Source organism: Suncus etruscus, chromosome 11, assembly GCF_024139225.1.
Source record: "Suncus etruscus isolate mSunEtr1 chromosome 11, mSunEtr1.pri.cur, whole genome shotgun sequence".
Taxonomy (NCBI): Eukaryota; Metazoa; Chordata; class Mammalia; order Eulipotyphla; family Soricidae; genus Suncus; species Suncus etruscus.
This window is the reverse complement of record NC_064858.1, coordinates 78,189,959-78,215,543: the sequence shown is the minus strand read 5'-3', so window position 1 is coordinate 78,215,543 and position 25,585 is coordinate 78,189,959. Positions and strand designations below refer to the sequence as shown.

The 25,585-nt window shown below is 40.1% G+C and overlaps 1 protein-coding gene across 1 annotated transcript in view; it reads right to left on the bottom strand.

Moving 5' to 3' along the window:
- Nucleotides 1–25,585, bottom strand: part of SCN8A (sodium voltage-gated channel alpha subunit 8) — a 179,728-nt gene that overhangs the window by 56,697 nt on the left and 97,446 nt on the right. The window contains exons 12-13 of the mRNA XM_049783640.1: nt 15,467–15,599; nt 5,450–5,688 (exon numbers count right to left, since the gene is read on the bottom strand). Of these exons, the coding sequence (XP_049639597.1) occupies nt 5,450–5,688; nt 15,467–15,599 (372 nt within the window). The remainder of the gene's footprint in view (nt 1–5,449; nt 5,689–15,466; nt 15,600–25,585) is intronic.

Here is a 25,585-nt window from a genome sequence, read left to right as displayed (position 1 = left end):
TTAAAGAATAAATAAGATGGGCCCAGAGAGATAGCACAGCGATGTTTGCCTTGCAAGCAGCCAATCCAGGACCTAAGGTTGTTGGTTCGAATCCTGGTGTCCCATATGGTCCCCTGTGCCTGCCAGGAGCTATTTCTGAGCAGACAGCCAGGAGTAACCCCTGAGCACCGCCGGGTGTGGGCCCCCCCCCCGAAAAAAAAAGAATAAATAAGATAGACTCTTAGATTGAAAAAAGAGAGAGCCAAATAAATAGGATCAGATTAGATTTGGGACAGATTTGGAAGTGACAGTCAATTCAAAGAGTTGGTCCAATGCTGAAAAGGCATAGATATATTACAGTGGCTCTTGATTTCTAACATCATTTTCTCCCAAAACAACCAAATTTCCTTGAGAAATGGCTGATTTCATGCCTCAAAGCAGAAGCATAAAATTATTCTGAAATATTGTGTGATAATAGAGAACAAGCAGCCAGCTTGAAGAGATTCCAATTGCTGAATTAGAAATGGCTTAAACATTGATGTAAATGACAATTAATGGAGCACAACCAACTAGATAAAACTAAAAACCATAAATAAGGAAATAAAATTTTAATGAAAAATAAGAGTTGGATAGTTTCAAAGTACCTTCAACATTATCATTATTAAATTAATAATATCATTTACTATAATATAATTAAGGGAAAATGGGTACATTTCCTTGTAAATTAATAAGAAATTTCACAGGCAAATAATATGATAGATAGCTATTTTTTTCAGGGGCAGAAGATTGGGCTACACTCAGCAATGTTTAGGGGACTAATTGGGATGCTAGGATCGAACCTAGTTCAGCTGCATTTAAGGCAAGTGTCCTACCTATTGTATTATCACTCTGGCTCCCTTAACTGAATTTTTTGAAAAGAAAAAAATCCCTAGTGATAGCACAGGAGGCAGAGTACTTGTCTTGCATGTAGCTAACCCAGGTTTGATCCCAACATCCCATATGGCCTGAGCCTGCCAGGAGTGATTCCTGAGCACAGAGCCAGAAGTAACCCTTGAGCACTTTGAGGTGTCCCCCACACCCACCCTGCAAAAAAAATAGTCTGCAAAAATGACATGTTCATTAAAGAGAAAGTCAGACTGAAGAGCTCTTCTAGGCTAAAGAAAATGAAAGAGAATATGATATTAAATATGGTATGTTTCTTATTTTAGGAAAGACATAATTGGCATTTCTGGTGAAACTTGAATAGGTGTGAGAACTAGATGTTTGTAATGTACCCATGATAATTTGCTAGTTTTCATAAAACTATAATTCTAAAGGAAAATGTACTTGTTTATAAAATTACACTAAGTATTTGTGAGACAGGTTGTATCAGCAACCTCTCTGTAAAGCTTTAAAATATTGTATTTGAAGGGTCAAATGATAGTACAAGGGTAGGTGCTTACCTTGAACATGATCAATCTGGGTTTAATCTCTGGCATCCCATATAGTCCCCTGTTCCCTTCCAGAGTAAGTATTGTAGGGTATGGCCCTAAACCCCAAACTATTGTAGCTTTTTTGTATGACTGAAATTGTTTTAAAAAACTATCTTATAAACACATTGTTGTATTCAATTTGTTAAAAAAACAAAGAAGACAAAAAATAAAGAATGATTATATTGATCTACAAAGTGAAATGAAAAAAATTTTGTTTAAGGGGTAGAAAGATAGTATAGTAGGTAAGGTTCTGGCCTTGTGCACACCAACCCGAGTTTGATCCCAGGCACCCCATATGATTTGAGCACAGAGCTAGGAGTAAGCCCTGGGCATAGCTGGATGTGGTCAACCCCACCCCAAAATATAATCTACCTGTGTTTCCCCTATAAAACATGGGAGTGGGGTTGGATGGGTATGTCTTTTGTGGTCTTTGTTTTGTTTTTGGGCCACACCTGGCAGCACTCAGGGGTTATTTCTTGCCCTGCACTCAGAAATTGCCCCTGGCAGGCTTGGGAGACCATATGGGATACCGGGTATCCAACTTGGGTCCACCCTACACCTCTGTGCTATCATTCCGGCCCTGGGTATATGTCTTTAAGGTGGGCCCCTTTCTTGTTTATGGAACATAATCAGCATTGCTAAGGGGATCATATTGGGCACTGGAGATTGAACCCAATCAGTTGTATTCAAAGGCATATAAATATAGGAGAAAATTTCTCTCAAATAAATATATTTTTTTCTATGTGGATAAATATAATTTCCACTGCCCCAGCTTTGGGGAAAGCCTGGCCTTCAGCCCAAGGTCACATACTCTACTTGTCAAGTCTCCCCTTTTTTTCATTTTCTTGTTCACTCAACGGTACTACCCAAATCTCAAGCCTTTTGAAAATCCTCCTACTAAATTACAATAGCATCATTTGCATGGAATTATTTTTACTATTCAAAAAAACTTATTCTTGTGGAGTACATTTTACTATCCAAATAGCTTTTCAGTTTCTCCTCCCAATCACTGATGATATGCAATTACCCTCATTTTTCAGATACAAAACATTTCTTAATAAGCCATTGATAGAAATCAATGGCTTATTAAAGTCAAGCTACAGCAAACAGGAACCAAAAGTCACATTTCCTGACTTCTATTTCTGTAGTCTGTCAAACTCGGCATTGTGATGACTGGCAACAAGTGTATCTTTGAATTTCTGGTATTGTCCAAAAGGCCTGTGTGATGCGAGCTTCCTGCCATCCAGCATATATCCAGCCTTATGTTTGGTAGTATCTTCCATCAGTTATTAGAGATATTTGATACTTAGTATGACTATTGAATTGGAGGGATTTTGTTTTTGGGGGTCACTCAGGGGTTACTCCTGATTCAACAATTAGAAATCGCTCCTGGCAGGCTAGGAGAACCATATGGGATGCCAGGATTCGAACCACCATCCTTCTGTATCTAAGACAAACGCCCTACTGCTGTGCTATCTATCCAGCCCCGAAATTCGAGTTTTAACTCTAAATCAATTGACCATAAGGGATGCCAGGATTCGAACCACCATCCTTCTGCGTCTAAGGCAAATGCCCTACTGCTGTGCTATCTCTCTGGCTCCGGAATTTGAGTTTTAACGCTAAAGCAGTTGCTTCCTCATCCATCCCTACCTTAGCTGCTAAACTCATAATCTGAATCTCCATTCTTTTTTCATTTTTGGTTACTCCTGGCTTGGTGGTTAGGGGTTGCTCCTTGTGATGCCAGGAGACCTGTGGTACTAGATATAGAACCTGAGTCTCACACATTCTACGCATAAGCTCCAGCTTTTAAGTTATCTCGCTGGCATTAGGCACCAAACTGATTTCTTTCTCTTTAACGTGTATCTAATCCAAAGGCAGTCCAAAGAATCTTGAATTTTCACTACTTTCCACTTCAGTTGCTAACTATTCATTTACTTCCTCTTGAAAACTTACTCTTGCCCTTAGGATGCTTTGAATTGTAGGATGTGGCTCTGGTTGTTTTGTCTTATACAGTCCCTGCATCCCAGCTGCTAACTTCTCTTAATTCAGTGATGTTTTTGAGCAATTGTCTGACTGCTGATAGAGAATTTAGCAATGACTAAAACTCTGTAGATCTCTAAGCTTTTAAGTGTGTGTGGGGTGTGGTGTGGTGTGGTGTGGTGTGGTGTGTGTGTGTGTGTGTGTGTGTGTGTGTGTGTGTGTGTGTGTGTGTGGTGTGTGGTTTGAGGACAATTATCTGTTAGTAGATGAAAGTCTCAAAAATCTCTTGGCATTCAAAGACTCATTCTATACAATGCAAATAAAAGTAAACAATCAAGAAAAATAAACTGTATTCTTTCCCATTATGTGTCTTTTAGTTATGTATGAGAAAATTTTTACTTATTTTTGTTTGTTTGTTTGTTTGTTTGTGGGCCACAGCAGCAGTGCTCAGGGACTACCTCCAGCTTGGTGCACAGGAGACAATGCAGTGCCAGGGATCAAACTCTTCCCTAGCCTAGCAGGGGTCCTCAAACTTTTTAAACAGGGGGCCAATTCACTGTCCCTCAGACCATTGGAGGGTCTGACTATAGTAAAAACAAAACTTATTAGCGAATTCTTATGCACACTGCATATATCTTATTTTGCAATGAAGAAACAAAACAGATACAAATACAATATGTGGCCCGCGGGCCATAGTTTGAGGACCACTGCCTTAGAGCATATAAAGCACATGCTCTAGTCCTCTTGAGTCATTTTTCTAGCCCTATACAAGGATTTATACTGTGACAGGAGCTAGGAAGGACTTTAAAATATCTTAGGTAGGGGCCGGAGCAGTGGCACAGCTTGCACGCGCTAACCTAGGACAGACTGCGCTTCGAATCCCCAGTGTCCCATATGGTCCCTTAAGTCAGGAGCAATTTCTGAGTGCATAGCCAGAAGCAACCCCTGAGTGTCACCAGAAAAAAAAAACACAAAAAAACAAAAACAAACAAAAGTGTATATTAGCTATATCCCAGGGAACATAAGAAGCTACAAAGAATAGCTAAAGAATTACTTTTGCCAAGTGTTTTCAAAATCAAAACACTTAGTGTATTAAGGTATAAACTCTATATGTCTCTATATGTGTGAGCAAGAGAAAGAGTGGGAAAGGTGTGGAAGAAAAAAAATCCTGGACAGAGATCATGCTTACATTAAATGATAACTAGTAGCCTATAGTGCAACTCCTAGAAAATAATGAGACTCAGATGAAATAGAAGATTCTTTCTAATGAGTTCTTTGCTATCAAAATATAACCAATTCTTGACTTTCGAATAACATAAAAATAATTCCCAAATTACAAAGACTTGACCTTGAATATACCATATAACTTATTAAAAACTGTATATTTATCTTCTAAATCATATAATAAATTAAACATATGACTTAACTGCTAACATGATAATAAATTTGGCATAGATCAACCAATGGCAGAAACTGGATGATAGCCCAGAAGTTGGACTGAGAGAGATACATCTAGAATTAAAAATTTCCCACAGAGAGTCCTCAGGTGGATAAATAAATATGACAGTAAAGGGAGATTTATCATGGCATTTAAACACTAAAAGAATGCTCCTATTTTGTGGTGGTCACTACTGAAGATGAAAAGGGAAGTGATTTGTTGGAGCAATGCAGAAATCAATGTGAGGAACAGAATGAGAAAAAATTCTAGAAGCCAAATCCTTGGCTCGGGATGCTGAAACCAACCCACTGTACCATGCCTCCCATTCTGTCACCAGAGTTGGTTTTCTGCCAATAGCTCTCAAATGACGTCTTCAAAGTTCTGCAGAAAGAGGAAACAGCCAAGGGATCACAACAGTGAGCAAAAGTGGCTGGTTGCCGAGGCATATGCGGAAACATTTGTCTTCCAATTAACTACTACTTTCTTTTTAACTAAACTCAAGCTTTCTGTATCAGAAAAAGATGTCCTACAGGCAAAAGAGGTTTACATGAAAAAATTAGGGGAGAGGGCTCCATCTTACCAGATTTCCCACAGACAAGACATGTTCAAATTGTGGTGTCATAGGATGGTGCTCCATTGCCATGAACAGAGTATTTAGAACAATGCAGATGGTGATGGCCAAATCCACAAAAGGGTCCATAACAATCAAGTTCACAATCTCTTTCAGCTTTATCCAGTAGGGGTGACACTCCCAGATGAGGAAAGTGTTGGCAAACTTATACCAGCATGGCGGACACTTTCTCTGTGACTCTTCAAGCTCTGCAGTGGATAAACAATAGAGGCGGCCTCTCAATCAAAGGGGAGAGCTACTAAATCCTCACTGGCTCCTTAACAATCACTGTCAATAATGTGAGCATAAAGGTTGCAAGAGGTCTACATTTCTTGAGTGTTTTTATCCATTTCCTGATAACATGATGGGGGAGAGGAGGTAAGATCATCACTACCAGATTACTTTTTTGCTAATGACAATGTAAATATAAACAAAACCAATCCAGCTACCTTGGCAGTATTAATATAATGGTTAGGAGATTGGTCTTTGGGGTCTGATTATGGCTTCAACTGGTTTCAACTCTCCCAAGTTGACCTCAGGCAAGGCTTGACTACTCAAGGCTTCAGTCATATTTTATCAGTCAACTGGAATTTAATTTGCAGATTAAGACTTAAAATTTTTTTTAAATCACCGTGAGGTAAAGTTAAAGTTATTGACAATTAAGTTTCAATCATACAATGTTCCAACACCCATCCCTTTATTGCCACCAGTTTCCCCAGTTACTCTCCTGTTTCTCACCCTAACCCCTACTCTATGGCAGTTTTCTTTTCTCTCTCTCTCCAACCCCCTACCCTTTTCTTTCTTTTAGGCACCATGGTTTTTTATACTGTTACTACTGAAGGGTTATGATGCATATCACTTTACTCCTTTTCAGTTCCTAGTTCTTGTTCAGAGTGATCATTTCCAACTATTATTGTTATAGTGGTCCCTTCTCTGCCCTAACTGCACTCCCCTCATCATTTATTTATTTTTTGGTCACAACCGCCAGCGCTCAAGGGATATTCCTGGCTCTGTGCTCAGAACTCAGTCCTGGCAGGCTCGTGGGACCATATGGGATGCTGGGATTCGAACCACCATCCATCCAGCTGCATGCAAGACAAACACCCTACCGCTGTTCTATCTCTCTGGCCCCTCATCATTTCTATTGTCTTTGAGTATTATTCTCATACTATGAGTTTTGTATGTTTGTTTTATATCCCACAGATGAGTGCAATAATTCTTTTTTTTTTTTTTTTTTTGGTTTTTGGGCCACACCCGGCATTGCTCAGGGGTTACTCCTGGCTGTCTGCTCAGAAATAGCTCCTGGCAGGCACGGGGGACCATATGGGACACCGGGATTCGAACCAACCACCTTTGGTCCTGGATCAGCTGCTTGCAAGGCAAACGCCGCTGTGCTATCTCTCCGGGCCAAGTGCAATAATTCTGTGTTCCTTTCCTAAAGGATTGTTGAGTCCTATAATCTTTACTTACTGATTATGGATAATGTGAATTGATTCATGTAAACAGATAGCACAGTGCCTGGCATAAGCTAAATTCTTTTTTTTTTTAATTAAAAATAGGTTTATTTTGAAATTTATGAAGGGGAGAGCCAGAATAAGAGAGGGGGGCCAGAGCATAGCACAACAGTAGGGCATTTGCCTTGCACAAGGCTGATCCAGAACGGATGAATCTCGGTTTGATCCTTGGCATCCCATATGATCCCCCAGGACAGGAACAATTTCTGAGCGCATAGCCAGGAGTAACCCTTGAGTGTCACCTGGTGTAGCCTCAAAACAAAAACAAATAAAAAAAAAAGAGAGAGAGAATAATGTGTTTCCAAAAAAATGCTGACTTCTCAAATGCAGACAATCCTGGTACACAACACAACAGGAATGTATCAAAGTATACATCTCAGGAAGGGAGACATAGGTGACATGAGCTTGGCACCATGTGTGTGGGATGGCAGCACATGTGCACAGCACCAGCACATGGGCCCAGGGAGTATATGCATGTGACTAAATTCTTTTTCTGTTTGTTTTGGGGCCAAACCAAGTGGTACTCTTGGCTCTGCACTCAGGAATCACTCTTGGTGGGTTCTGGGACCATGTGGGGTACTGGCGATCAAATCCAGGTTGACATGTACAAGGCTAAATTCTTTTTTGTTTGTTTTGTGTTGGGCCACACCCTTCAGTACTCAGGCTTACAATAGGCCCTGGGTTCAGGGATTACTCCTGGCAGGCTTCAGAGGAGCATGTATAGGATTCCAGGGATTGAACCTGGATTGACCACATGCTAGGCAAGCATGCTACCCACTATACTATGGTTCCAGCTCTCTCTAAGGTAAATTCTTAATGAATGCTATGTATTAAATATACAGTGATATACATTGTATCATAATCTCCACCAGCAGAAAAAAACATCTTCAAACCATCAAGTGGAGAATATTTTATGTTTTCAAAGAAGTGCAAGTCAGGAAATGGACACAGAAACAAAATTTTTCTTTCCCCATTCACTTTTTTTGTTTGTTTGTTTGCTTGTTTTTGGGTCACACATGGTGACACTCAGGAGTTACTCCTGGCTCTGTGCTCAGAAGATGCTCCTGGCAGGCTCGGGGGACCATATGGGATGCCGGGATTTGAACCAGGGTCCATCCTGTGTTGGCCACACAACCTGTGTTGACTGATGTGCTATCGTTGACCCTCCCCCCCATTCACTTCCTTTCTTCCTCTTTCCTCCTAAAATTTCACTCATTTTCACTCTCATTCATGAATTCATTTCTTTCTTTTTCCTTTCTCAGTTTCTCATATCCTTCTTTTACTTTTTCAGGTTTTGAGCTATAACTAGCAGTCTAGAAGCTACTACTGGCTGAGGGCTTAGGGTTCATTTCTCTCAGTGCTCAGAGACAATGAGATATCAGAGATCAAACCTAGGCTTCTTGTATGTGTTCCAGCCCATTGGATTATACCTCTGGCTCTAGTTTCTCCTTTCTTTCCCTTTTCTCCTTTTGCTTTATTTTCTCTATTTATTTAAGTCTCCTAATTTATTTATTGTGGCTAGAGATCCAATTTAGGGCCTCACAATATGGAGTATATATTTTATTACTGATCTACATCTCTGGCCCCTTTCACTTCTTTTAGAAGCAGAACCTGCTTTATTTCCTAATAAGATGTTGTGTGATCCTCAATATGTGAAACAGTAAGACTGAAATTGTTCTAATCAAGGCAGAAATGAGTTAGGGGCACAATCTCATCAACTTTCTTCTCCAGACATAGAGGGCAAATCGCTAAACTAGGATACTCTCTAGGGGTGCTTACAAAGCAGATTATAAAAGATGGTTAAGCAGAGTGCTGTTCAGCTGTAACTCAACAACCTAGGCATGAGGCCATAGGAAGCAAAATTCTCTCCTTAAATTAAGTATCAAATGTTATAGCAAAATGATAAATATACAGATTCTGCTCCAGGGAGATTGTTAAGAGGAAATCTTCTATTAAGAGGGATAACTTTGTAAATCTGCCAACATGATAAACCTTAGAGGCAAGAGAAGATTGTTAAGGGGTTGGATATGACAGAATTGTCCACTCTACCCATAATTTTGACATCAGATAAATCAAGGTCCAAAAATGAAAGTTTCCCAACAGTTCACCAAGAACAAGATGGCTGCTTCCTATTGGTTTACTTCTTTCCCCAACCAGCTGGATGGTGCCCATGGTGATGGCTTTATTTTAGAAGGGGTGCTTCACCTGAGGTTTTGATTGGCTCCTTGGTTGCTAAGAAAATGGTTGCCTTGGTTTTTCAGATTTAAGGGCCACAGTAAGCGTCATGTGGGAGTCTGCGTGGGAAAGGAAGTCTGTGAAGAAAATTTGCTTTGGCTTATTCTTCACAGAACTCCCTCCCTTCCCAAGGTAAATTTAGTTTTCTTCCCCAAAAAAGAAAACGAAAAGGTTCTCTTATTTCCATAAATTCTTATAGTACATATTTGGAAATTTGGTTCAGTTCCCTTTTATTTCTTCCCTTTTCCAAATGTCTGCTGCTCACCTGCAGATGGAAGTTGAAACAGCGATTGTTAACATTTCTGACAGTTGACAAAATTGTAATGTTTAACAATGAAAAGGGCTCCAAGCCTCCCCCAGGCACTGGAAGGGGATTTCCTACCCTATGGGTCACAGGAAGACCTACCCAGAGCTCTCTCATCTATATTTCCTGAGATCCTCAGGGAAATTTTCCATAAAAAGGACGTCAATATGAAATTTAGGATCTAGAACAGTTCAATTAGTTGAATAAGAATCAATTATAAAGTGACTTACAACTTTGAGTGTTATTGCTGACTCCACATTTCTTAAACTCCCTACGTATTTGATCTGGGGAAATAACAAGTAGGGGGAGATGTCAGAAGGATTATGTGGTTTCTCTTAACTTTCTTCCTCGTCTTGTTGTTGTTGTTGTTGTTGTTGTTGTTTTGGGTGCCACAATTAGTAGTATTCAGGAATTACTCCTGATTCTGTATTCAGGAAGCACTCCTGGTGGGATTGGGGGACCTTATGGGACAACAGGAATAGAACCTGGGTCAGCTGCACATATGCATGCCTTACTATTGCTCCAAACCTTCCTGGTCATTGTTGATGATGTTGTTGTTTTGGGGCTATATCTGGTGGTGCTCAGAGATTACTCCTGGCTCTGGGTTCAGGAATCACTTCTGATGGGCTCAGATGGGTTCAGGGGACTATATGGGATGACCATATTGAATCCAAGTTGGCAATGGTAAACGCCCTACCAGTTATGCTATTGCTTGGCTCCCTTTCCTGATCTTTTTTGTTTGGTTTTGTTTTGGGGCCACACCTGGCAGCACTCAGGGATTACTCCTGGCTCTGTGCTGTGCTCAGAAATCACTCCTGGCAGGTTCGGGTGACAATTGGGATGTCGGGGATCGAACCCAGGTCTGTCCCGAGTCAGCAGCTTGCAAGGCAAATACCCTACTACTGTGCTGTCACTCTACCCCTTGCCCCAGTCATTTTATTGAGAGGGTACTATAAGTCTCAGTGATCAGAGTACTGGTAAATAATTTTAGAGAAGGTCTCATAAAGGTTCACCAAGATGGTGGCACTAGGAGAACATCAGATTTCTGAGGACAGGGGATCTTTTTAATTCAAATAAATCATGCACTTACAATGTGCTAGTTTTGAATATGCTGATAAATAAAGGTCATTATTCCCAGAGCTTACAAACATAACATAATGGTAATACCACACACACATACACACACACACACACACATACACACACACACACAATTAACTGCATTGACACATACTTGATGCTTGTTAGTTCAATAACAAAAGAATGAATTAGAGATGGAACTCACATTGGTATAAGGCCTTGGGTTTGTTCCCTGGTGTTACTTATGGCTCTCCTGACTGCCTTTTTTTTTTTTTTTGTGGATGTGTTTGGGCCACACCGGTGGTGCTCAGGGATTACTCCTGGCTCTGTGCTCAGAAATCGCTCCTAGCTCGGGGACCATATGGGATGCCAGGAATCAAACCCTAATCTGTCCTGGGTCAGTCGCGTGCAAGGCAAACATCCTACCACTACGCTATCTCTCCAGCCTCCTGACTGAATTCTACTATGCTTATTGGATTCTGGGGGGCCTGTCTGCAATAGAATAGGATGATGCAGAGGCAGGATTTTCTTTTTAGTGAATTCAGAAATTTCCCATAGAGGTTTCTAAGTCATGAGGTAGACTGGGAATCTTCTTCTTTGTTATAATTACTTAAATCTTTGGAGTAAGCAGGATTGCTTATTCAAGGTTGCTTATAAATTTTTACATTTTTGGTTTTTGTACTACACCAGTGATGCTCAGGGGTTTCTCCTGACTTGGTACTTAAGAATACACCAGAACAAGCGACCTGGTGTGGTTTGGGGCACCATATGGGATGCCACAGGTACAACCTGTGTTGGTCTTGTGCAAGGGAAGCGCCCTACCTACTGTACAATTTCTTTCCTTTTTTCTTTTTGGGCCAAACCTGATGGCACTCGGGTTACTCCTGGCTCTGAGCTCAGAAATTACTCCTCTCAGGTTTGGGGGACCATATGAGATGCTGGGGATCAAATCCGGGATCGTTCTGATTGGCTACATGTAAAGCAAGTGACCTACTGCTGTGCTATCACTCGAGCCACCTAAGTAAGGATGAAATCTTAATGTCATTTAATACTCTCTCACATTATTCAATTTAAGCTATTCAGTTCTTTGCTTACAGGTGTTTTGTGTCATCAACTTTGTAACATAGCGAGTCAAATACTAAAACAGGTAAAATAAATGTCTGAGTATGAAAAGGCAATAAATGTACAAACTTTATAAGCAGTAAATTTAGAAATAGAGGGGAAGAATTAAAATAAGTCTATACTCAGGAATACAACTTCAACTCTTTCCTAAACTATCTTTACATTTATTTATTTATTTATTTATTTATTTATTTATTTATTTATTTATTTATAAACCTTTGTGCTGGTATGTAGAGGTTGGAGACAGAAAGAGAAAGCAGAAGACAGGATCAAGAGGAAGGAAAGGGAACAAAATAAGACAAAACTAACATTCCAGTGGTTAATAGCTGACTCTGTAGAATAAAGCACTAAATCCCCATTCATGAACAATGTAGCTCAGCTCGGCCACCCTGATCAAATTTTGATAGGCCAATGCAGGCCTCAGTGCACAGTGCTGAACTACATTGACAATTCCTGTTCTGAAGCCTTTGTCAATGATAATATATGCCTGTTGGAGCATGCTTGTTTTTCTCAAATGCTGTACAGAGAAATCCTCTCTTTTGATCTCAGTCTGGAAAAATAAAACCAACCAAGCTTCTCTCACTTTTTTTTTTTTGGAAGGGGGGCATAGTCAGTAGGGTTCAGGGATTCAGTGGAGTTGCAGTGGAACGGTTTTGGGCAGGGATGGAGTCTGGATCTCCTGCAAGCATAAGTATGTGGTCTAGCCACGAGGCTCACTGGCCACTTAGCCAAGTTTCTTTTTTTTTTTTTTTTTTTTTTTTGGTTTTTGGGCCACACCCTGTGATGCTCAGGGTTACTCCTGGCTATGCGCTCAGAAGTTGCTCCTGGCTTCTTGGGGGACCATATGGGACGCCGGGGGATCGAACCGCGGTCCGTCCTAGGCTAGCGCAGGCAAGGCAGGCACCTTACCTCCAGCGCCACCGCCCGGCCCCTTAGCCAAGTTTCTTAAGCTGGTATTTCTGGCTTGGAATTCTCACTCTGACAGTTACTTACCTGTAATCTCAAAACTCAAGATACCAAATTTAAAAATATTCTATTAAAATAGTATCAAAAGGGGGCTATGCTTACAATTTCCAGGGGGTGATGGGCTAACTCAGTGGGGCAGCAATAGCCTTTGGTGCCACTGAAGCACTTTATGTAAGTTTCCTTAAAGAAGGTAGATTTCTAAGAAAACATTGAATTTTTTTTCTTAAAAATAGGGCAGTGGGGGCCAGAGAGATAGCATGGAGGTAGGGCATTTGCCTTGCATACAGAAGGACGGTGGTTCAAATCCCAGCATTCCATATGGTCCCTGAGCCTGCCAGGAGCGATTTCTGAGCGTAGAGCCAGGAGTAACCCCCCTGAGTGCTGCCAGGTGTGACCCCAAAACAAAACAAAACAAACAAACAAAAAAAAGGGCAGTGGTTGGTGCCAGAGAGATAACACAGCAGTAGGGCATTTGCCTTGCATGCTGCCGACCTGGGAAGGACATGGGTTCGAGTCCCAGCATCCCATATGGTCCCCTGAGCCTGCCAGAAGCAATTTCTGAGCAGAGCCAAGATTTACCCTTGAGCGCTGCCACTGGGTGTGGCCCCCCCCCAAAAAAAAACAAAAAGAAAAAGGGGGGCCCGGAGAGATAGCACAGCGGCGTTTGCCTTGCAAGCAGCCGATCCAGGACCAAAGGTGGTTGGTTCGAATCCCGGTGTCCCATATGGTCCCCCGTGCCTGCCAGGAGCTATTTCTGAGCAGACAGCCAGGAGTAACCCCTGAGCACCGCCAGGTGTGGCCCAAAAACCAAAAAAAAAAAAAAAAAAAAAAAAAAAAAAAAGAAAAAGAAAAAGGGGTGGGGACAGAGGGCCAAGGAAGTTTGGGAAGTTTTGTATTAGTGACTAAAGGTATAGTTGTCCAGGAAGCTGAGAAGCAGTTCTTTCAATATTCTTTTCTTTTCTTTTTTTTTTTTTTTTGGTTCTTGGGTCACACTGGCAATGCTTAGGGGTTATTCCTGGCTCTATGCTCAGAAATTGGTCCCGGAAAGCTCAGGGGACCATATGGGATGCCGGAATTTGAGCCAGTGACCTTTCACATGCAAGGCAAATGCCTTACTGCTGTGCTATCTCTCTGGCCCCTCTTTCAATATTCTTAACATTTTCAAGATAAGTATTTTTGCTTACATGTGGGGATGTAAACAGTGTAAAAAAACTTCTTTCTAGGTATTGTCCCTCTACCACAGATACCCTTGCCCCAAATTCACTCATGTACAGATAGCACAAGCGGGCTTCAATTCAATTACTCAAAAAGGACCTCCTCTCAGGACGCCACGATAATTTTGAGTCTCCTTATCTCAGGGATTTGATTTACTCATCTTCAGAGTAATCTAGGCTTCAAGAGGAGTCTGGATCTATAATGGAGCAACTCAGTTACAATGACATGAGTCAGATAAAAACTGATGCATAATTAGAATCTTTTAAGAAAACAAACTCTTCACTGAATACATCTCCAAAGTGAGCAAGAAAAGTCTGAATATAGACTATATTGTATTCAATATATTGGAAATAGTAGAAAACTCTCAGGTAATCCTCTGTCCTGATACTAAGTATAGACTAGGATTCAACAGTGGTTCCTCTTTCTCTGTGGCACTGAGCATCAAAGGGAGAGCTTTCAACTTACTTCTCATACATCAAATATAGTTATAGACATGTGCATGCAGGTACGGAAGAGTGGCAGATTAGATGACCCCAACTTGCACAACACATTTATCCATAAAGAAAAAACATTAAGTGGAGCAATTAATTAAAAAAGAAGAGAGAGGGGCCAGAGAGATAGCACAGTGGTAGGGCATTTGCCTGGCATGAGGATGACCCAGGACCTGGGTTTGATTCCTGGCACCCTCCTAGGGTCCCCTGAGCTTTCCAGGAGCGATTTCTGAGCGCAGAGCCAGGAGTAACCTCTGAGCACCACAGGATATGGCCCCCAAACCAAATAAATCAATAAATATATACATAACATTAAAAAGGAAGAGAGGAAGATGCGATATTGAACAGAGGGCTTGACTTATTGTCTTCACAGGTCTTCAGTTTACATTTTCCCTTTTTTCCCTATTATCTCCTCTTTCTTCCCTCCCTCTCTCCCTCCCTTCCTCCTTCCTTCCTCCCTTCTTTCCTTCCTTCTTTCCTTCCTTCCTTCCTTCCTTCCTTCCTTCCTTCCTTCCTTCCTTCCTTCCTTCCTTCCTTCCTTCCTTCCTTCCTTCCTTCTTTCCTTTCTTCCTCCCTCCCTCCTTCCCTTCTACCCTCCCTCCCTCCCTCCCTCCCTCCCCTCCCTCCCTCCCTTCCTTCCATGGGAATCTCTTGCTAAGTGTTTTTTAATGTTTTCCCTATTGTGGTCCCTTTCTTGCAGTTATCCTGTTCTACTAATTAGGCCCTTAGTCTCATGTCATAGCCCCTTTGGATTACCCTTAGGTGTCCTTAGGGCCCACAGAGGGTCATATGGGTCCAGTTGATGATAGAGCTCACAGTTAAAACTTGCTCACTCATATTTCTTACAAATGCTGGCAGCCCACTGAAAGCCTTAGTTCTCTCTATTCAGATTTGGGAAAGGAATGTGAAATGCTAATTTTGATAACTGGTAAAATTTACTTCTATAGTTTAGAAACAAGTTTTGTACAAGGCAGATCAAGGGCTGAGAATTATGCTTCTACAAACCTTATGTTTATTTCCTGCACATTTTATGTTTATTGACACATCTCTGGGCACATACCTTCTACTAGTGTATTTGTAACAACACTCAAAATACTGTTGATCCTGTCCTTCCTCCCATAAGAGGCCAGTTGATCCATGGACACTAGGAGTGATCCAGGGCCTTTCTTCTTAATTTCCACTTCAGTGGTACCCTAAAGAAAAAATAATCAAATTGAGTTAGTTTCATTCAAGCCATAGTAAGATAGTAAGGTGTAATTCTGCTATCTAATTAAACATATGCCTCATATATCTAACTAATCCTTGACAAATTTTACTTTTTTGAATTAACTGACATTTTTCAAATTCCTAAACAAATAAAATGAGCAGAGAATGTCATCAGAATACAAAAAGTCATAACTAATGACTCTTAGTATTCAGGAAAGAGACATCAATATAATCAACACTAGAATGATCCTAGATATCTTGAAACATCTCTTTCGGAGAGCTACATTAGAAAGTCTTTCAGAGCCTAGTCATGTTTAGATTGAAAACCAAATGCAGAAGAAAATTTTGTATTTATCTTATTAGTGTTTTTATCAAATTGTTCTACAGATTCAGACATCTGGTATATCTTAGGGTTTTGTTTGTTTCTTTGGCAGAGCTGTAGAAGAAAAGGAAAAAGAAAAAGCTGATTGCTGATTTCTTGACTGAATTATTATACAAACATCTGCATATATAAGAATGACTTAAAACACTGCCGCAAGACAGCAGAAGACATATTTCTTTGAGAAGCACTTTTTAATGACTATTTCCTGTTTGATGGTCATGACTTGCAATAAATCAGATTAAATGACTACGTTCTAACAATGACAATCATGTAAAAAACATAGAAAGAACTCACAACAAATACTCTTTATTTCTGGTATTTAATGATTCAACATTTTTACTGAGTTGATGTTCTGTAGATCTACTATACATGGTAGATAGTTTTCATAGTGCTAAACCCCAAGTTCTAATGTCTAATAGGGGTTAATGAGAAATAACTGATTCATTCAAAACTGGATGAAATTCTGGGGCCAGAACGATAGTACAGCAGGTAGGGCAGTTGCCTTGCATGCAGCTGACCTGGGTTCAATCCTTAGCATCCCATCTATAGTTCCCTAAGTCTGCCAAGAGTGATTGTTCCCTGACTGCAGAACCAGGAGTAGCCCTTAAATATGGCTAGGTGTGACATAAGAATCAAAACAAAAACCCACAAAAATTCACGATGAAAGTCCATTTAATAAATGATTGGGGGGGCACAACTGGCAATGCTCAAGGGTTACTCTGCCTCTGAGTTTAGAAATAATTCCTGGCAGGCTCAGGGGACTTTATGGGATGCCAGTGATCAAATGTAGGTCAGCTGTGTGCAAGCAAATGCCCTACCCACTGTGCTATTGCTTTGGCCCTGATAAATGATTTTAAACTAAGAGTGTCTTATTGTTTTCTGACTTGTTGGATATATCAGATAAAAATTCTTTAGACTTTACTAACATCTTAAAAATAAATTAATAAAATTATGTCATAAAATACCTAATAAAACCAGGTTATTATCATTTAGTTAAATAAAGTAAATATGTAAAAAGTAAATGTAAAAATATGTTAAAATATTGGGCCCGGAGAGATAGCACAGCGGCGTTTGCCTTGCAAACGGCTGATCCAGGACCAAAGGTGGTTGGTTCGAATCCCGGTGTCCCATATGGTCCCCCGTGCCTGCCAGGAGCTATTTCTGAGCAGACAGCCAGGAGTAACCCCTGAGCAATGCCGGGTGTGACCCAAAAACCAAAAAAAAAAAAAAAAAAAAAAAAAAAAAAAAAATATGTTAAAATATTTTAAAATACAAAAACCCCTTCCTCACACCTATATTTATTGCAGCACTATTCACAATAGCCAGGCTCTGGAAACAACCAAGATGCCCTTCAACAGACGAATGGCTAAAGAAAGTGTGGTACATATACACAATGGAATATTATGCAGCCGTCAGGAGAGATGAAGTCATGAAATTTTCCTATACATGGATGTACATGGAATCTATCATGCTCAGTGAAATAAGTCAGAGGGAGAGAGAGAGACGCAGAATAGTCTCACTCATCTATGGGTCTTAAGAAAAATAAAAGTCATTTTTGTAACAATCCTCAGAGACAATTAGAGGAGAGCTGGAACACCAGCTCACTCCATGAAGCTCACCACAAGAGTGGTGAGCACAGTTATAGAAATAACTACACTGAGAACTACCATAATCAAGTGAATGAATGAGGGAACTGGAAAGCCTGTCTGGAGTACAGGTGGGGGGGGGTGGGATGGAGGGAGATTTGGGACTTTGGTGGCGGGAATGTTGCACTGGTGAAGAGGGGTGATCTTTATAGGACTGAAACCTTATCACAATCATTTATGTAATCAAGATATCCAAATAAAGAGAAAAAAAAAAAAAGAACACACATCTGCACTCCTTTCTCTACCTTCCCCCATGACAGTTTCCCAAGTCTCCAGCCTAGAAACCAGCATCACAAAAAAAAAAAAAATTTTAAAATAAAAAGTAAAAATGCTAAAATAACTCTTTTGGTTTTGAGTCACACACAATGGTGTACAGGATGGTTTCTGCCAGTGCTGGAAAGGATCTTTGGTGCCAAGAATTGAATCTAGGACTTGAATCCATGAGCAAAACATGTGTGCCAGCCCTTTGAGTGATTTCTGTGGCCTAAAATAACTGGTCTTGAATAAAAAAAAAAGCAAAATCAGATAAATATTTTAAATATCTCTAATGATACAAAATATACTAAATGATACTCTAATGACATAGTATAGTTCATATTTTTATTTCTATTATTTCTAGAAAAGATATTCCTCCCCAAACAATTATTACATATGTCTGTTTTATTTATTTATTTTGGCTTGTTTGTTTTTGTGTAGTGGTGTTCAGAATTTACTCCTGACTCTTTGCTTAGAAATCACTTTGGTGGGCCGGAGGTAATGGAAGTAATGCATTTGCCTTACATGCAGAAGGTCGGTGGTTCAAATCCTGGCATCCCATATGGTCCCCTGAGCCTGCCAGGGGCGATTTCTGAGTGTAGAGCTAGGAGAGACCCTGAGCGCTGCCAGGTGTGACCCAAAAAAACAAACAAAACAAAAAAAAGAAATCACTTCTGGTGGGCTTGGGGATCATATAGGATGCCAGGGATCAAATCTGGGTCAGCTGTGTGCAAGGAAAGTGTATTATCATTTTGCCACCTATTTATGCCTTTTGTTTTGTTTTGTTTTTTGGACCATACATGGCAGGGGTTACTCATGGATCTATGCTCAGAAATCACTCTTGGCAGGCTGGGGATTGAACCTGGGTCCATCCTGGGTTGGCCATATGGGATGCTGGGGATTGAACTGGGATCCATCCTGGTGTGGCCACATGCAAGACAAACACTCTACTACTGTACTATCACTCCAGCCCTCAAAACCAAATTTAAAAAAAGAACTTAAGGTGAAACAAACCCCACAAACACATCAAACTTCTATGAATAGATGGCATAAAATTCATGACAATCTCTCTCAATGTCAATAGACTAAATCAGTGGTCCTCAAACTATGGCCCGTGGGCCACATATTGTCTTTGTATCCGTTTTGTTTCTTCATTGCAAAATAAGATATATGCAGTGGGCATAAGAATTTGTTCATAAGTTTTGTTTTTACTATAGTCAGACCCTCCAATGGTCTGTGGGACAGTGAACTGGCCCAAAATAAGACACAGAGTGGCAAAATGAATTAGAAATTGAACCAACTAAAAATCCAACAGCAAATTACATTCTGCTGCCTAAAAGAAACACATTTAAATAGTCAGAGCAAACACAGACTCAAAGTCAAAGGCAGAAAGTAATCCTTTAAGCAAACAACTCCCTTAAAAAGGCTGGCATAGCCATACTAATATCAAATGATATAGACTCTAGGCTCAAAAAGTTATGAGACAGAAAGAGTCATTTCTTAATAAACAGATTATGTACATCAGGAAATCACACTTTTTTTTTTACTTGCTTTTTTGCCAAAACTTTTTTTTCTTTTTGGGCCACACCCATTGATACTCAGGGGTTACTCCTGGCTATGCATTCAGAAATCACTCCTGGCTTGGGGGACCATATGGGATGATGGAGATCAAACCAAGGTCTGTCTGAGGTTAGCGCGTGCAAGGCAAACACCCTACCACTTGCGCCTCTGCTCCGGCCCCTTTGCCAAAACTTTTTTCATGTTTTTTTTTTAATTGTTGTATTTTATTTTATTTTTGTTTTTTTGGGCCACACCCAGGGATGCTCAGGGATTACTCCTGACTATGTATTCAAAAATTGCTCTTGGGTTGGGGAACCATATGGGATGCTGGGGGATCGAACTGTAGTCTGTCCTAGGTTAGTGCATGCAAGGCAAATGCCCTACCATTTGCGTCACTGCTCCAATCCCTAATTGTTTTATTTAGGTACCTTGGTTACAAAACTGTTCATTGTTGGGTTTCAGTAATACAATGTATACCATCCTTCACCAGTGGCCTTTCTTACACTGATGTTCCCCTGTTCCTTGTTTTCCTCCCATCCCCTACCCCTATTGTCTCCAGGGCAGGCAATTTGCTTCTCTCTAATAAAATAAAATGAGGAAGAAATGAAAGAGAGAGGCTTAGTATATGGCTTTTCATCCCCCAAAAGTTGAATAAAAATTCTTCTCCAATGTATACAGCACATTCTCCAAGACAGGCCACATGCTGGGCCACAAATTATACCTCCAAAAAATCAAAAGGATAGAAGTTGTATCCACTATCTTCTCAGACTATAATGTGCTGAAAACAGAAGTGAATTACAATTAGAAATAAAGAAATAAATTTAACAACTAGAAATTAAACAGCTTACTACTAAGCAACCAGTGGGTCAGAGAGGAAATAAAAAAGATTCCTAAAAACAAACAAGAATGAAAACATGAGTTAACAGAATTTGTGGGACACAGCAAAAGCAGTATAAAGAAAAAAAACATTATAGTTTTGCAATCATTCTTCAGGAAGTAATAATGGCACAGCTTAAGAACTTGAAAAATGACCAAAAAAATAAATAAATAAATAAAATAAAAGAGCCAAAAGCAGGTAGGAGGAAGGAAATAATAAAATTTAGAGCAGAAACTAATAAACTGGAAAGCCAAAAAATGATCTTATCAATAAAAGCAAGAGTTGGTTCTTTATAAAAAATAAACCATTAGCAAATTCACAAAGAAAGAGGGAGGAGGGGGCCAGAGAGATAATACAGTGGTAAGGCATTTGTCTTGCATGCAGAAGGACAGTGGTTTGAATCCCCGCGTCCCATATGGTCCCCTGAGCCTGCCGGGGGCGATTTCTGAGTCTAGTGCAGAACCAGGAGTAGTCCCTGAGCACTGCCCTATGACCCAAAAACCAAAAAAAAAAAAAAAAAAAAAAAAAAGAAAGAAAGAAAGAAAGAGGGAGGAGGGGCTTAAGTGATAGCACAGTAGTAAGGCATTTGCCTTGCATGCGGCCAACACAGGATGGACCCCAGTTTGAATCCCGGCATCCCATATGGTCCCCAGAGCCTGTCAGGAGCGACTTCTGAGCGCAAAGCCAGGAGTAATGAGAAATTGACTTTTATTCCCTTATCCCCTTGTGGGGGAGATCTTGGTAATATTTATCCGCAGCAAATAATCCACATAGACAGAAGGGTAAAGGGGTAAAAAAAGGTTGGGCGCAGAGAGTCCTTTGTTAGCCTACTACCAGCTCCAAAAAACCCCTGGGGCCAGCCAGTAAACTCTGCCAAAAGACCCTGAACACCTCGCTCCTAAACTATTTTTCAGCTCTCAACAGCGCTCCCACCTGGAAGGTCAAGGTGGAACAACAGGCAAAGAATAATCTTATAGTAATATTTTCGTATACAACAATTTTGACAATCTTTATACCACAAAATGAGAGAATCTAGGAGAAATGGATAAATTCTTTGACTCAGAACCTCTGAAAATAGTGTGGATTACCTGAAAAGATCTGTAACTTACATAGGAAATTGAAACAGTAATCAAAAGGCTCCCCCAAAACAAAAGCTCAGGCCTAAATGAATTCACTAGTGAATTATATAAAACTTTTATTTATTTTTTATGGGGCCAGAGTGATGGCACATTGGTGTTTTCCTTGTACACGTATGACCCAGGATGGACTACAGTTCAATCTCCCAGTGTCCCATTTGGTCCCCCAAGCCAGGAGTGATTTTTGAGTGTATAGCCAGGAGTAACCGCTGAACATCACCAAGTGTGCCCCTCCCAAACAAAAACAAAAACAAAAAAAAACAAAAAAATCCCTTTTATTTATTTTTTTTGGAAGGGGCTACACCAGATGGCACTCAGGGGTTACTCCAGGCTCTGAAATCAGGCACTGAGAAATCACTCCTGGCAGGCTCGGGGGACCCTATGGAACACCAGATATTGGACCCAGGTTGGTTGCGTGCAGGAAAATGGCCTACTCACTGTCCTTTTGCTTCAGCACCTATAGAAAACTTTTAAAGTTTGAAACCAATCCTCTCTTCCAGTAAATTGAAAAATAAAGTCCAATTTTTATGAAGCTAACATCACCTTGATACTAAAGAGACAGGGATATCACAAAAAAAGAACTACAGGCTGATATCCTTGATGAACACAGATGCAAAGAACCTCAGCAAAATACTAGCAAATAGAATATAACAAATCTTCAAAAAGCTCATACACCATGACCAAGTAGGGTTCATTTCAGAGATGCAAGGATGGTTATATGGAAATCAATCAATATAATATCAATGAAATAAAAATCATATGATCATATAAATCGAAGAGAAAGCATTTGACAAGATACAGCACCCATCCATGATAAAAATATCAACAAAATGGGAACTGAATGAGACTTTCTTCAGTATTTTCAAAGCAATTTACCACAAGTCCTTGAAAATATTATACTCAATAGGGAAAAACTAAAAGCCTTTCCCTAAGATCTGGCACCAAACAAAGTTGTACATTTTTGCCACTTCTGTTCAATCTAGTAACATACTTGTCATAGCAATTAGGCCAGAAAAAGACATCAAGGGTATCCACATAGGAAAGGAATAAGCCAAGCTCTCTGTTTGCAGATGATGGCATGACACCATATTTAGAAAACCCTGAACACTCTACAAAAAAGCTTCTAGAAACAATAGATCTGTATAGTAAAGTGGCAGGCTAGAAAGTCAATACACAAAAATCTATGACTTTTCTATATACAAACAATAAAAGAGATAAAAAAAAAAACCAATCCCATTCACCATTGTGACTCAGAAAATCAAGTACCTTCAAGTCAACTTACCTAAAGAAACGAAAGACCTATACAGAAAACTACAAAACACTGTTCCAAAATATAAGCAGACACAAAGTACTGAAAACATATACCCTGCTCATGGATTGGGAGGATTAACGTCATTAAAATGGCAATACTTCCCAAAGCATTGTACAGATTTAATGCAATCCCCCTAAGTATAACCATGACTTTTTATTTTATTTTATTTGCTCTTTTGGCCACACCTTGTGACGCTCAGGAATTACTCCTGGCTATATGCTTAGAAATCGCTCCTGGCTTGGGGGACCATACAGGATGCTGGGGGATCAAACCAAGACCCGTCCTATATCGGCCGTGTGCTAGGCAAACGCCCAACTGCTGTGCTATGGTCCTATCTATGACCTTTTACAAATAAATAGATCACTTTTGAAATTCATATGGAAAATATAAACACAAATAGCTAAAATAATCCTTGAGAAAAAAGGTGGGAGGCATCACTTTCTCCAACTTTAAACTATACTATAAAGCAGTAGTCATTAAGACAGCATGGTATTAGAATAAAGACAGACCCTCAGATCAGTGGAATAGACTTGAATATCCTGAGATTGACCCTCAGTTATATGATAAATTAATTTTAGATAAAAAGGCAAGAAATACAAAGTAGAGTAAGGAAAACTGTTTCAACAATGGTGGGAAAACTACGTGCAAACATGTACATGTACATGCAAATATGTACAGGGTCAACTACATGAAAAAATGAACTCAGACCTCTCTTTAGTACCTCTCTTTAGTACTCTTTCTGTACTTTAGTGTGCAGAAGTCAAATAAAATGGATAAAAAACCTTGATATCAGGGGCTGGAGCAATAGCACAGCAGTTAGGGCATTTGCCTTGCACTCGGCCAATCTGGGTTCGGTCCATGGCAACCCATATTGGCACACAGCACACAGAACAAGAACCCAGGCTCAGGTCCTCTGAGCCTGCCAAGAGTGATTCCTGAGTACAGAGCCAAAATTAACCCCTGAGCACCACCGGATGTGGACCCAAAACAAACAAAACAAAACAAAAACCCACCTTGATATCAGATCTGAAGCTATAAAGTACAGAGGAAAATGTAGGCAGAACATTCCAGGACACTGAAGTTAAAGGCATTTTCAAGGATGAAACACCACTGATCAAGCAAGTGGAAGCAAAGATAAACCAATGGGATTACCTTAAACTATGAAGCATTTTCACCTCAAGGAAATGATGATTAGGGTACAAAGAATTGCCAATGGAATAGGAAAAACTATTCACCCAATACCATATGATAAGGTTTTTTTTTTGTTTCTTTTTGGACCCCTCCCAGTGATGCTCAGGGGCATTCCTGGCTATATGCTCAGAAATTGCTCCTGGCTTGGGACATCGGGAATTGAACCCAGGCCGTCCTGGGTCAGCAGTGTGCAAGGCAAACGCCCTACGGATGTGCTATTGCTCCGGTACCTGATATTATCCAAGATATACAAGGTAATGGTAGAGCTTAGTAAGGATAAAATATCTAACCCTAGCCAAAAATGGAAAGAAGAGATGAACAGAAACTTTCTCAAAGAAGAAATACACATGAAAAAGTGCTCCACATTATTAATCATCAGGAAGATGAGAATCAAAACAATGAGGTATCATCTCACACCAGAGACTGAAACACAGCACAAAGAACAAAACAACCAGTGCTGGTAGGGATGTGGGGAGAAAGGGACTTTCATTCACTGCTGGTGGGAATGCCAATTAGTATAGACTTTTGGGAAAACAATATGGATACTCCTCAAAAAAACCAAAAAACAAAAAACTATCTATGCTCATTGCAGAATGTACAATGACAATGATAGTTGGAAATGATCACTCTAGACAACTGGAAAAGAAAGGAGTTAATGTGATATGCATGATACCTCAATCAATAACAACACTGCAAACCATATGTTTAAAAAGAAAAATAGCACTAAATTTGTGCATGTCATCTCCAGTTGTCTTCTGCTGTCTGCTGGAGGGGTGGTGCTTCAGCTCAGTCCACAAGTCACAGCTGAGTTGATGAGGTAGGTGGCTGAACTGAACTGGATGCCACTGAACTATTTAACCCACAATAGTCAATGGCACATTTAATTAAATAAAAAAACATTTTAAGGCAGTAAAGTCATATAAATAAATGTTTATAAATCTTGAATCCTTATAATCAGGGGTTTGGAAGTAAAAGGATTCAGGATTATTTTGTTTTCTTTTGCCTTTTGTTTTTGGGTTACACCCGGCAGCTCTCAGAGGTTACTCCTGTCTCTATGCTCAGAAATCGGCCCCAGCAGGCTCAGGGGACCATATGGGATGCCGGGATTCAAACCACCGACCTTCTGCATGAAAGGCAAACGCCTTACCTCCATGCTATCTCTCCGGCTCCGATTCAGGATTTTTAACCATTTATTTACAATGCTTTACTGTCTTAAATGTCTTATTCACTTTATTAAGGTTGCCATTGAATACTATGGTTAATGTGGTATGTTAATGGTATACAGTATATCAAACAGTCATATATTGTAAATGTAATCATGTATTTATTTATTTACTTATTTATTTACTTACTGATTCCTCAATTATTGTAATTGTTTTAGATATATATTTTTATTTTTGAAATTTACCAGTGGCTGCTGCATTTTCTACCTCAGCTTATACTAGAGTCACTAAGTTTTCCCAGTTTTTAGAGTAAAATTAGGGGGGTCGGCTTATACTCGGGTTGGCTTGTACTCGAGTATATAAGTATACAAAGAGAAGGAAGATGTCTGCTACAGAGGCAGGCAGGGGAGAGGGCAGGGGTGAGAGTGGGAAGGGAATGGGAGATAGGTGG